A 12,938-nucleotide genomic window follows, 5' to 3' on the forward strand; every position below is an offset into this window, starting at 1 on the left:
TCCTTCGTTATATCGAGTTTCACCTGTCGTTTGAAACAAGTAAACAAAAGAACCTTAATTATTTGTTTTTCACTTTACCTGTCGAATGAGCTAATCAGTATCTCTATAGTGTAAACTGGGTTGTAAGTTTTCAAGATGAACCGATTGATTAATGCAATGTAAACGTACTTAGGCCTAACAAGATCAAGATGTACAATACTTTTATCACTGTTCAAATACAGTAAAAAAAATTATCTTTGTTTTTCATCTAAACGCTGAATACAAAATATTTTCTAAATTTCGTCTATAATCATTGCAGACGTATATTTTTTTATATTTTTTTTTTGTTTGGCTACCTTCCCTTGCTTACATGTGTATGTACATTGTATGGGGTTTAAGGGCATGGAATAGCAAGGTTTCTTTTTCTGGACTATTTCTCTTGGAGAGATGTGACTTTTATGAGTTTATCACGTCTTTTAAAGAACGTTTTCTTCTATTGCCAAGCCCTCGGCGCAGCCGCAGTATCAAACTATTTGTTGTACATACTATTTTTAGGTTGACGGGATTCAAACCAAGTTATAAAGATTGATATTTGCCTTAAGAATTAACTTATTATTCAACCATTTTTTTTTAATCAACGCGGCATTAGAACTGCAATAGTTTTGCCGTCATAATTTCAATGATACGTATTCGTAAAATAGCTGCCTACTACTTATTTTTGCACGATGATAATGACATATTAGTGAAGTTATGGGAAGCAAAAATACGTGCAAAGAGAGCAATCTACTTACTAAGGAACAGCGATTATCGGAAATAAAGAAAGTATTTAGTATTTTGATATAATTATAACATTTAAGATTAATAATTCTACCATAAAAGTGGTTTATTGGTGTTGTGACGTCAAACTTAAGACCGCCAATATATGGCATCTTTTGCATAAATATTTGTTTAATTAGTATGTTGTGAATTGATGTTAGAATTCAATATTTATTAATACCAGGAGCAACAGAAGAGTAAGATACTGGAGGAGAGCATGAGGAAGCTGGACGCTGAGATGAAGAGGACGGACTCGTTGTTGTATCAGATGATCCCCAAACCAGTGGCCGACCGACTCAGGCGGGGCGAGCCCGCCATCACCACTTGTCAGGTATAAACAGTGCTTCACTCAAATGAAGATAAGAATGAATGTGACGATGACGATAAAGTCCCCCTGGGGTTTATTTAAACAATAAAATGCTTTCTTTGGTGATTCATTCGGGATATGAAGGTAGCGACATTGCAGAAAAAATACATAACCCGCGTTAGCGGGTTATGTAAATTTTTTTCTGCAATGATCGCTACCTTCATTACCCGAATGAATCATCAAAGAAAGCATTTTATTGTTTATATTAACATCTTTCTTTTAGCCAATTGATAAATTGATTATGAAAAGTAAGTAAAATTCACTAAATTACTGTTAATGTACGTAAGTACGTTACTAAAAGAAACAGCCAAATCGTCTCCTGTGAGACTTTGAGTCTGACGTCGTCATGATTACCGGTATTTCGTGCAGTCCGTGATTTTTCCTTGGTAGTTGTAGGTCTCGACCAATCGATAAACTGGACGTGTCAAGTTTGGTTCTGTCACTTTCTTGACAGTTTCAGCAGCTGTAGATTTCGACCAATCAACAAACGGGGCGTGTAGATTTCAATCTGGCTGTTTCTATAGAACTATGAATTAACTATAAGTTTCCGTAAGAAATAGAGGGAATAATACTTGGTAGATGTAAATAAGGTTTCTTTAAATCTAATAAAGCTCGAAGGTTTTATGATAGATTTAACCACGCTCCGACCGAAATTATCACATCATAATATTCAAAGAATGATTCCTTATTACTTATATTTATATTATTTTCAATTTGTACACTCTAAAACACCATTATTTTAAAACCACTATTTTTTATGCAGAACATGCTATGTATATTACTACGCGGCGCAGCCAATACCGTTTCTCGGTTATGCTGTAAGACACGCCCATTTTGTGTCACTCATGTTTTATGAAGTTACTGGGTTTTAGGGTTCAAAACTGATTCGTAATGTTAACACAGACAAAGAAAGTTGAAAATGTTAATATTTATAAATAAATGCAAGCAAAAGATTTGTTACATCGAATCATTTCTTTTGTCATGCATAGGTATTACTTTCTAGTATTGATGGTGCCCATGATTGAATGATTCTGCTGTAACTTCTAGCTGTGATAACGTGTTAATTTTCTCACCAATACAGGTGTTTGACAACGTGACGATCTTGTTCAGTGACGTAGTCGGTTTTACGTCAATATGTAGCCAAATATCGCCAATGGAGGTCGTCTGCATGCTGAACGCCATGTACACCAAGTTTGACCAACTGAGTGAACGCCATGGCGTGTACAAGGTTAGCAGCACGTGTAAAATTTATCATCAATCGTCAAAGTGTACTTAAAACTTGATCAAAATTGACTGATGTGCTGGTAATCTATATAGTAGTAAATCAGACGAGGGTTTCATCTTTTTATCAAAGGACTCGATTTCTCATCCTTTAATTAGACATTGTACCCGAGACACCCGGATATGACTTGTCACTATAAACTTGGTAACGGATGTTGGGGATTCAATCTCCGCTTTTTTTAAATTTCTAATATTAAGGAAGAATTAGATTAGCTCCGACAAAGTTAATTGGGTTACAGTTAAAAAATAAATACATTATTTTTAGCTCACATTATTTTTAGCTCACCTGAGTCAGAGGCTGAAGTAGGGCTTGATTCATTGTCTGTCAGCGTCATCGCTAACTTAACTTTTGGATTAAAAAGGCTTCCTCAGAACCAGATTACTATAGTAATAAACTAATAATCAAAAGTTTTACAACAGATTTCAGAGAAAAACCACTACAGCTGAGGGGTTAGGATATACTGGATCTATTCTTCTAACAGAAGTTAGATGCTTAAGTCAAATCTAGACACGTTTGCTAACTTGCTATGGCGAGCGATGTGATCCATAAATCTGAGTTAGTGCTAATTGATTAATGTGCTTTGCTTGAATTAGGTGGAGACCATCGGAGACGCCTATATGGTTGTGTCGGGTGCCCCCGAGATAACGGTGTACCACGCCCTCAACATCTGTAACATGGCCCTGGACATGATTGCCTCAATGGTGGAGCTCTCTGACCCGTCCACAGGGGGACACATGCGAATCCGCGTTGGTAAAAAAAATTTAAACACTCAAACAAATTTAGTGGCACTTTGCAGTGTGTTCACATGAAAAAAAAAGACTCCACAAGATAGGAATCAATTTGAGCTAGTTTACATTCAATACATTAAAACTTAAAGTATCATGAAGATGAACATTTTTGATACAGTCATTAGCATTACTTTGCCTCGCCTTCTAGGAACATTAATAATCCAACTTGTTTCCTTAGACAGTCAATAGCAAATCCTATAGGTGTTTTTTTTCAACAAGAACCAACACTGTATATTGATAAATTGTAGAGAAATATATAAACATTGAAAGAAAGACGTTACTGGTGCCATGTTGCCGTCTATAATTTGCTACTTTCCGACTTTAGAAAACAATCTGCAGTCACATGACGCGTTTTATCCAATAACTTTTCTCAATTGAATAAGAAGCAATTCAGTACATTGGTTTATATTTATACTGCCTAGGGAATAAGGTTTTTCTAACCATTTACTTTTGGGAAATCTGAAAAACATCAGTTATTTTTTTATAGGTGTATAATGTTTGACCTGGTTATTGTAGGGATTCACAGCGGGACCACCGTGGCGGGGGTGGTGGGCATTAAGATGCCCCGCTATTGTTTGTTCGGGGACACGGTAAATACAGCGTCCAGGATGGAAACTAACGGAGAGGTACCACAAACATTCTAAATGTCATTGAAGAAACTGTATGTATAAGTTGAATTAGCGAAATATATTTATCGTTTCGCGCATAGTGTGATTATTGGATCATGGGTTCCATTTTGATCGCCTAAATATGTAGATTTTTAAAATTCTTGCTCTGTTGTGAATGAACGCGTTAGTCTTTCATAAAATAGAGTCCCTGGCTAGTGTCACGAAGTACATACTAGTATGTAATAACCTTACACAAAACAAACCTTCCCACATGCAAAGTCGTTACTACTTTAGTGACCCCCTCCTCCTTTGAAAAATTACCACATACATCTAAAATCTCAAGGACATTTTGTTATAGACCTGTCATATCTGTATAAAGAACTGGTAACAGCATTCACGAGTAACAAAATTAAAATGAATGAAAAAGATTTCGAATCAGCAATAATTATTGTTCTGAAGTTTTCTGCTTCCTTTTATAAAATGGTACATGTATTATGGTTTTAAAAGGTCTATGGGTCATCTTTTTTCTTGTACAATTAGAACCATTTTAACAAGACCTTGGACTTTCGGTTGGACGTAGCTATCTATTTGTTGGGTCAAAACAAGTTAAAAATGACGCGGTTTCAAGCGAAATATGCACCGATTACGTAATCTTAGCTCAATAGCAAGACATATATTGTTGATTTCAAAGAGCATTGGCTCAGTGGCCAGCATTGAAATGGACAGGCCTACGTCACGTTGCTGTTGGATACAACTACCTAAAGTCCAATCTCTTGTTAAAATGGTTCTAAAAAACATAATCTTCTAATCGTCAAATATTAATTACATGTGTGAAATTTTAAAACAGAAGAATGAATAAAGACTATAGTAACTACACGAATAACACGATTTAAACTATTTACCAAATTTTACTCTTAGGTAAATACTTCATTATGCGAAAAAAAATATCATCTTTTACCGGAATCGGATGAACAACCTCTAACTTTACAGATCAGTTCAAATGTTTTGGGGATTGATGATTTATCAAAATAAACAGAGATTCATCAACGTTATGTTGTTGGACAACAACAATTGCCTACTTACTCTGCATACTGACCATTCGCAATTGATTTAGGAAATATTGATTACATATTTCATCATTAATTTGGATCAGGCGATGAAAATCCACATCAGTGAGACCACTTGGAACCACGTCAGTGACCATCCATACAGAGTGGAGGAGCGGGGCTCCATTCCCATCAAGGTACCCAGTCCTTAAATTACTGCATGCAAAACAACCTCCTCCCCGTAAAAAATAAGTGAAACAAAAACCTATTGTTTACCATATCTAATTTCTAAGGCAATGATTCTTATTTACCATATTTTTTTTATATTCATTAATTTCTAGGGCAAAGGTAATTTGAAGTCTTATTGGTTACTTGGGTTAGATGAGAACGACGAGTTATTACCCAAGTCGGTTGGTGGCACTCCCAGAAAAGAATCAAGAACCACTCCCCAGTTCGATGGACGAAGTCTTTACTCTCCAATTTCTTTCGATGATCTCCCCCGAAAACGTTCAATGGACGCTTCCTTAGACATTATTAAGCAAAATGAACGTAATAATTCGTTGGAAGTGACGTCTCCTAATAAAAGAAATGGATCGTTAGATATGACGTCACGTCCGTTCCGTGCAGCCGATAACCAAGGGAGTTGTTCTCCACAAAAAGACTTACAGTTTAACTTCCGGAAAAATTCTGGAACCGTCAATGGCGACCAATCCACTACGATGACTTTTGTACCAGACAACAAAAATCGGTTTAGCGGAGGAGTTGAGAAAGGATTTCTTGGGGAGGAAAAAAGTTCCTTATGTCAAATCTTGTGAAACGGCTCCATGATATTTTGATGTTCCACAGCGAAGACATAAACAATCCACACCCTGTGTTCCCTTTTTTAAACCTCCACGCTCCACTGAAACTTATGCTTCAATGCTCACTCATCCTCTGTTCTTTTTGTCTGTGATAATTCACTCTCCGTTGGTTTTCGATAATTTCGTGTTTTTGTGTTTTCACAATACATTATATACAAGGGAGAGCAGTGAATAAATTATAATTTTTTTTTACCCAATCTCTATACAACTAACCAAGTTTATTTGAACTACCTTGGGTACGTTGATTTGTATGGTGTTGTTAAACTCGATCTTGTTACAATTTGTAGACAGATTGTTACAAAGATAATACTCAGTGTTTTTATTGAGAAATAGAATTCTTTAATTCTTGATAAAAAATTCTCAGATATTATCCATTGGTAATTTTTAAAAACTGTTTTAACCTTAATTTGATAATAAACAAGTAAATTTCGTATTTGAAATGCGTTATTATTAACCCGTGATATTACAAAAGGAACCACAAACGAGTGAGTCTGACTTCTATTGCTTCTATTGCTTTCTTAGTTTGTACAAGTTTTGACAATTAAAATTTCAGACTTTTTGCTTATATTGATACTGTTTAAGTTATTCTATATAAAAGCAATATTATCTTAAAAAGAAGATGAGATTATTTAAAAATCTTTGAATACCTTAACTTGTTCTATACATGTACTTTAATTTGTTAATTTTACATTAAATTTTAAATAGTTCAATTTTGCTTATGCAAACTGTTGCTACTCAATATACAGTGTATGGTACAAGCACTGTAGTCGTAAACTATTCCGTTTATACACAATGAGTGGAGTCATTCCATTGCATAAGAGTTGACCAGCGGACATTTCAAAAATTGTCTTGCGCTCAGGTTTGCTGTACAAGTCAAATTCATAACACAAGTTATCTTAAACGTGTCTGTTAATGATTCGGGTTTTCTGTGGGGTTTTTAAAGGAAAAAACTCTAAAAAATTTATAAGGTCCTTTAAAAGCAAAAAGTAATTTTTAAAACAGAAACTCGATTGTATTCGCATCTTAAGATACTCCACAAAAATAATTCACAATTTTTATTTCAGTTACTGTAGTCGATTAATCAATCGATCATCAAACACGATGTAATAATACAAGTACATCACAGACTATCTGTACAGCAGCCACCCAGAAAACGAGGTTCGTCCTATTGGGCTACTATGAATATGTCCTCGGGTAGTTGTGTGAGTTCTGATGAAGACGTGGTCTCCGACGTGAACATCTGATATGACTAGCGTGCTACTGCAGTGATATTCACCTCGTGATACCGAACTTTCTTCAAAAATAGACCCAAGACTGTTTCCATTGAGTGTGATTTCAAGACTAGCCCAAGGAATTTCTGGGCCGTCAATGACACACACTGAGAAATGGAAGGCGTAGACTCCGGCGACAGGTGCGATGAATATCCCATCCCCCTTGTTATATCCATGGCCCCTGTTGATTATTACCGTATCATAGACCATTGAGTGATGTGGTGGTAGGTTTGGAGCGCTGTTCTGGGACAGGTACCCGTAGAAGGCCACGGCAGACTCGGGGTTGGAGTCGGGATGTACTTTAAATTAAAAGATAATTTGAGTAAGATATGGTATAAAATCATGGTAGTTGATTATGGAGAAGAAAAAAATTAATAAAAACATCGAGAGAAACAACCGTCAATCGTTCAAAACTTGTTCTTCGGTATAATAAGGTATAAAAAAAATTACAGTCCTTTCCATTTTAAATAGAGCAAATCGCTCTACAATTCCAAAAGGCATTCTGATTTATTCCGAATTTTCTATTAAACACTCATTTGACATCTAGCTATATAAAATTATCGTTTTTCTTTATGTTGTGCGGTTATCACAAAAATACCGACTTCTACTCACCTATCCTTGGACCTGGTTGATCTTTGCCTTTTGTAAGGACTTCATTACCATCGTCTGATAGCCTTGTGTCCGTGGCTCTTACCACAGTATTCTGGGTGTCCTCTTCCTGCCTTGGAATAACCTCTTCACACTTACTGACGCGTTTAACTACGTCTTCTAGCTCGCCTTTTAGAAGTTTGTTTTCGCGTTGAGTTTCTAAAATGAGGGACCGAAGATTCGCATTTTCTTCCTGAAGTTGAACATTGAATTGCTCTAGCGACAACAATCGTTTTTCGATTTCTACTCTCCAAATATCAGCATCTAAACCACTTGCAATAGAAAAAATTACATGGAGCGTTGCACAAAACAATAACGCCATGTTCGCCTTACGCTTACAAATTATTACAAATTATAACAGCAATGCCAAACAGATAAACAAAATGTTCTGACTTTGATTCTTACACATTAATAAAGATAAGAATGGGATAGTCTTACGCGAACAATACATCAAAGTTCATTTTCTGTGATTACAAAATGGTTGACACATTAACTCAAGGTTCGCTTTTGATTAATATTTATATCACACTCAGATGAAAGTTTCACCATATATGAATAAATTCAAAAAGGCAAACAACAGCTTGTTCAAACAAGAAAAAAAAAATAAAAAAATATATATATATATATATATATATATATATATATATATATATATATATATATATATATATATATATATATATATATATATATATCTCTGACACCTGACACCCACATAGTAATTTCATGAAATCTGTCAACTGCGCCTCTTCCATTCATTTATTAGTTTCTTTACTACCTTATATTTGTAAATTATTATTATTTTAATTTTATTTATTTATTTTCATTTAATTTTATCTCTTTTTAATCAAAATTCGAGTCTATATCATAAGTGCCGTACGAGTTAACAACGGGGGTTCAAATTTTCATTAGATAACTCGGACGCCAATTTTAATTAGCTAATTAACTTAATCAGGCGTGAAGTTGGCAGTCGATTGATTACTTTAGAGCGATCGGCGACAGTAGCAACACCTTCTTTAAGAATGTGAACAAATGTTTATAATGTAGCTGTTCTTTTTTATAGTTTCTTAAGTAGTTTAGCAGTAGCTTTAGATTTTGTTTTCTTTGTTTTGTACTCATGTAATTTATTTTTTTGGTCCTGAAGAAGGGACTGGTTGTCCCGAAAATTTGACAATTTCTATTGTTCGTGTCGTTAGCCAGTTTTAGTGCTTTAGCACTAGCCAACCAACAACACTCGTTATCTAAAGTGTCTTTTTTATATATTATTTAGTTTAGTTTAGTGCTAGTTTTGTAGATGTTTTTCTTTTTTCTTATGTAGTTTTTATTTTGTTGTCCTGAAGAAGGGACGGGTTGTCCCGAAAATTTGACAATATTTTACTTTACTGTTCGTGTCGTTGGTTATTTTTAGTGCTTTTATATATATATATATATATATATATATATATATATATATATATATATATATATATATATATATATGGGTTCTTTATTTTATGATATTATTAATAATAATAAATTATCGATTGTTAAATCTACTTATGGAATTATGAAAAAAATTTATAACAAACATAAAACGATCTCGAAAAATCCTTTAAAAGTACATAACAGAGCAAACACGAACCTGGTTATGATAATACAAAAAAAAAAACCAACAAAAAAACCCCCCAAAATACTTAACATTGTTTTAAATAACTTATTTGTTTGTTAGAAATAATAAAACTGATGCACAATATTATTACCGACCACATGCTGGCCCATTCTCTCAATGTTCATACCCTATATCTATATATGTCATATATAGATATAGGGTATAAACATTATTTATAAAATTTTCATCCTTATATACTAGTATTATGCATTGTGAGTACGAAAATATCGAAAACCAGCGGAGAGAGTATTACCACAGGCATAAAGAACAGAGGGAGTAGAGACCAGGATCCAGGGGAGTTAATGAAGAACAACTCCCAGGGTTTTTCCCTGATCGAACGGACGTGACGACATTTACTATTAGTCCCCTTTTGGTTTCACCGGAGTGGACTATAGGTCTCTTCTGAGTCCGTCAGTCCATCCGTATGTCCGTCCGTCGATCTGTCTGTCTATTGCACTTCAGCTTTCCACACCTTTTCCCATATGCGTATGAGGAATAATTTAAAACTTGCTGAACAGCTTCAAAATGTCAAACAACATATCAAGTTTACACTTTTATAGGTCTAGTCGGCATATTTTCGAGAACTTATTTTTACAATCTAATATTTTTGTTAATGATCGGGCTCGTTATCGGGATGGTATGGTGTTCCGATGGGGCCACTTCGACCTTCGCACTTTCGCCTATAGGGCATTGTATGGTGTTGTTAAAATTTGTAGACAGATTGATATAAAGAGAATACTATGTTTTAACCATACTTTGAAAATAAACACATAAATTCTACGTTTGGAATGCATTCTTTTATTAACTCAAAATATTAGAAGAGGACTGATAAAACAGTAAGTCAGACATCCTTTCTATTGCTTGCCTACTTTGTACAAGTTTTGGCAATCGGAATTTTTGATTTTTTGCCTTTGATTTGTAAATTATGATAAATTTTAATATAATAAGCAATTTTATCTTATAAAACGATTAAGTTATTGGAAACCATGTAAAACCTTAAATTATGAAATACTCACATTTGCTAATTTTACATCATTGTTTTGCCACTTTCTTATGGGTTCTGTTGAAAAGTATTGATCTTTTAAGATTTTTTTTGACAATCGATCATCAAACACGATGTAATAATACAAGTATAGCGCAGTTTATCTGTACAGCAGCCACCCAGAAAATGAGGTTCGTCCTATGGGGCCGCTGTAAATGTGTCCTCGGGTAGTTGTTTGAGTTCTGATGAAAACGTGGTCTCCGACGTGGACATCTGATATGACTAGCATGCTACTGCAGTGGAAACCTGGTCCTGAGGTCGAACTTTCTTCAAAAGTGGATCCAAGACTGTTTCCATTTAAAGTAATTTCAAGACTAGCCCATGGTGTTCCTGAGCCTTCAACAATGCAAACAGAGAAATGGAAGGCGTAGACTCCGGTGACAGGTGCGATGAATATCCCGTCCCCCTTATTGTACCCATTGGCTCTGTTTATTAAAACAGTATCGTAGACTAGAGGGTGGTGCGGTGGTAAGTTAGGAGCACTGCTCTGGGACAAATATCCGTAGAATGCCACGGCAGAAACAGGATAAGAATCGGGAGGAACTAAAATTGAAAAATATTGAAGTTATTTACTAGTTTAAAAATGTAGGAGCTATATTTGCATGTTGGTTAAATTGGTAGGAAAACCCGGGCCTGGCAAAAGTAAAAATTGAGACTGTTGGAGAATTTTCAATTATCGACCAATCTCGTTTTCCTACAGTCCTTCCCGATATATTTCATTTTATCAAATAGAATATACAACATGACTACTTCAAAGTAGTCATGTATATTTTATTTGATAAAATGAAATATATCGGAAAGGACACTACCCATTTTACCAACTTTGATATCATCAATCGCCAATAAAAATGAAATAAAAAAAAAATTATTTAAAGCAAAGTTTACAGTGAATATTGTATACATTTCCTAGTGAGGTCCAAAAAGTTCAATTAGATGAAAAAAAAAAATCGATTAGTCCTGGCTTTTAATTTGCGCCGACCCGGTTTGCCAACTCATTTTACCGACACTTCATACATGTATTTATTGACAAAATTCGTTAACCATCAATCGCAACATTCATTTTCGGTTAAAGTACAGAATGAGATAAAGATAGTCCATTTCATGTGAAAATATTTAAATAGGTAAAGAAACGGTGTAACGATATACTAAGTAAGTGAAAATATTTTTTAAGCGATGTAAGTAAAAATATTTTTAAAGAGGTTCCCCTCTTAGGTTTTGGGTAGCCATTTTGGGTCATTTCTAGTCTGAAAATTCTGCAACACATGTTAATTCTAGATGTATATTTATATTTTACAACGCCAAGTAAACCTTATTGAATAAAATTGTTAAAAAAAATACATTTTTACAGAGTTTAGTAAAGGACTATATTTTGTGGCGGAAGATTTTCAAGAAGGAAATGAACAATTTTCGTAACTAGTTTTAGAGTACTGTTACTTTAGCTTCCCTAATTTTTAGTGCAGACCAAACTCCTAGATAGTTTGTGTATTACAATAAATTTATGATTTTCTAAAAAAAATATGGAAACAATATTTTGATATTTCTATCGATATATTTTGGCATATTTAGCTTATATTTCATAGAAGTTAAGAGAAAAACAACTCCAATTTTGGCGTAAGATTAGCTTATTTCATGACATATCTCAGCCTTTTGAGATGTGACCCCTACTTGTTTTACTTTTAAATTAGACATTAAATGTATGTCTATTTGTTTGCAAAGTTTTGGAAAGATGGCATAACTATAATTTTTTAAATTTGCGTTATAATTTGATTACTCAAAAATTTTGTAACATCTGTTGTTGTGTTCATTATGTACTGGCCTTTGAAGCCACCAGTTAAGCAAGATTTTTAAACTTGACTTAGATTTTACTTTTATAGTCACTACATGTGTTCAACTTCATACTGTATTAAAATCATAGCTATCTAATAGTTCAAACTATAAATATGTGTTTGATTTCTTCAAATTATCAATTTCCATGTCAAATTTTAGCAGAAATTTCAGGAAAATTATCATTTCTGATTGGAGCCCTATATTTCCAAAAATGGCATGTGGCATGGGTCACAAATATAATAAATAAACATTTTAGGTCCTAATCTTTATATCCAAGTGGTTTTCGGATGATTGACATTACTATTATTTCAGGTGCCAACCTCCTTAAAAATCAAGGCATAAAATTTCGATAAAATATCATATTTAGCGATTTCCTACTTACCTATTCTAGGACCTGGTTGACTATTTTTTCTTGAAAATATTCCATCTTCTGACTCCCTAGTCTCCAAAAATATTTCCCCAGTTCTGTTTGTGACCTCATCTTGTCTGAGGATTACCTCTTCACACTTACTGACGCGTTCAACTATGTTATTTAGTTCGCGTTTCAGAATTTTGTTTTCGCGTTGTGTTTCTAAAATCAGGGACCGAAGATTGGCATTTTCTTCTTGAAGGTGAACATTAACTTCTTCTAGCGATGATATCCGTTTCTCGATTTCTTTCTTCCAAACATCAGAATCTAAACCACTTACTATGGAAAAGATTAGATGTAGTATTAGACAAACCACTACTACCATGTTGGCTATACGTCTACAGCTT

At 34.2% G+C, this 12,938-nt stretch overlaps 2 protein-coding genes across 14 annotated transcripts in view; one reads left to right on the forward strand and one right to left on the reverse strand.

Annotated features, from left to right (window-relative positions):
- Positions 1 to 6,177, forward strand: part of LOC105319035 (soluble guanylate cyclase 88E) — a 42,470-nt gene extending 36,293 nt beyond the window's left edge. For all 13 annotated transcript variants that reach the window (XM_066083859.1, XM_066083861.1, XM_066083866.1 and 10 more), the window contains 6 exons: positions 980 to 1,126; positions 2,244 to 2,390; positions 3,038 to 3,194; positions 3,749 to 3,858; positions 4,994 to 5,083; positions 5,228 to 6,177. In XM_066083859.1, the coding sequence (XP_065939931.1) occupies positions 980 to 1,126; positions 2,244 to 2,390; positions 3,038 to 3,194; positions 3,749 to 3,858; positions 4,994 to 5,083; positions 5,228 to 5,701 (1,125 nt within the window). In that variant the 3' untranslated portion in view covers positions 5,702 to 6,177. The remainder of the gene's footprint in view (positions 1 to 979; positions 1,127 to 2,243; positions 2,391 to 3,037; positions 3,195 to 3,748; positions 3,859 to 4,993; positions 5,084 to 5,227) is intronic.
- Positions 6,178 to 6,678: 501 nt separating this feature from the next.
- On the reverse strand, positions 6,679 to 8,090 carry LOC109617462 (complement C1q-like protein 4). Its single transcript, XM_066083870.1, has 2 exons — positions 7,630 to 8,090; positions 6,679 to 7,316 (listed from the first exon to the last, which is right to left on the reverse strand). The coding sequence occupies exons 1-2, from the start codon at positions 7,985 to 7,987 to the stop codon at positions 6,874 to 6,876; spliced, it is 801 nt and encodes a 266-aa protein (XP_065939942.1). The 5' UTR covers positions 7,988 to 8,090; the 3' UTR covers positions 6,679 to 6,873.
- Between the last annotated feature and the right edge of the window lie 4,848 nt (positions 8,091 to 12,938).

The sequence above is a fragment of the Magallana gigas genome, chromosome 5 (assembly GCF_963853765.1).
Source record: "Magallana gigas chromosome 5, xbMagGiga1.1, whole genome shotgun sequence".
Classification (NCBI taxonomy): domain Eukaryota; kingdom Metazoa; phylum Mollusca; class Bivalvia; order Ostreida; family Ostreidae; genus Magallana; species Magallana gigas.

Coding starts and splice junctions, on each gene's coding strand:
- LOC109617462 (XM_066083870.1), bottom strand. CDS start 7,987: ATGGCGTTATTGTTTTGTGCAACGCTCCATGTAATTTTTTCTATTGCA. Junction 7,317..7,629: donor TCAACCAGGTCCAAGGATAG/GTGAGTAGAAGT, acceptor TTTAATTTAAAG/TACATCCCGACTCCAACCCC.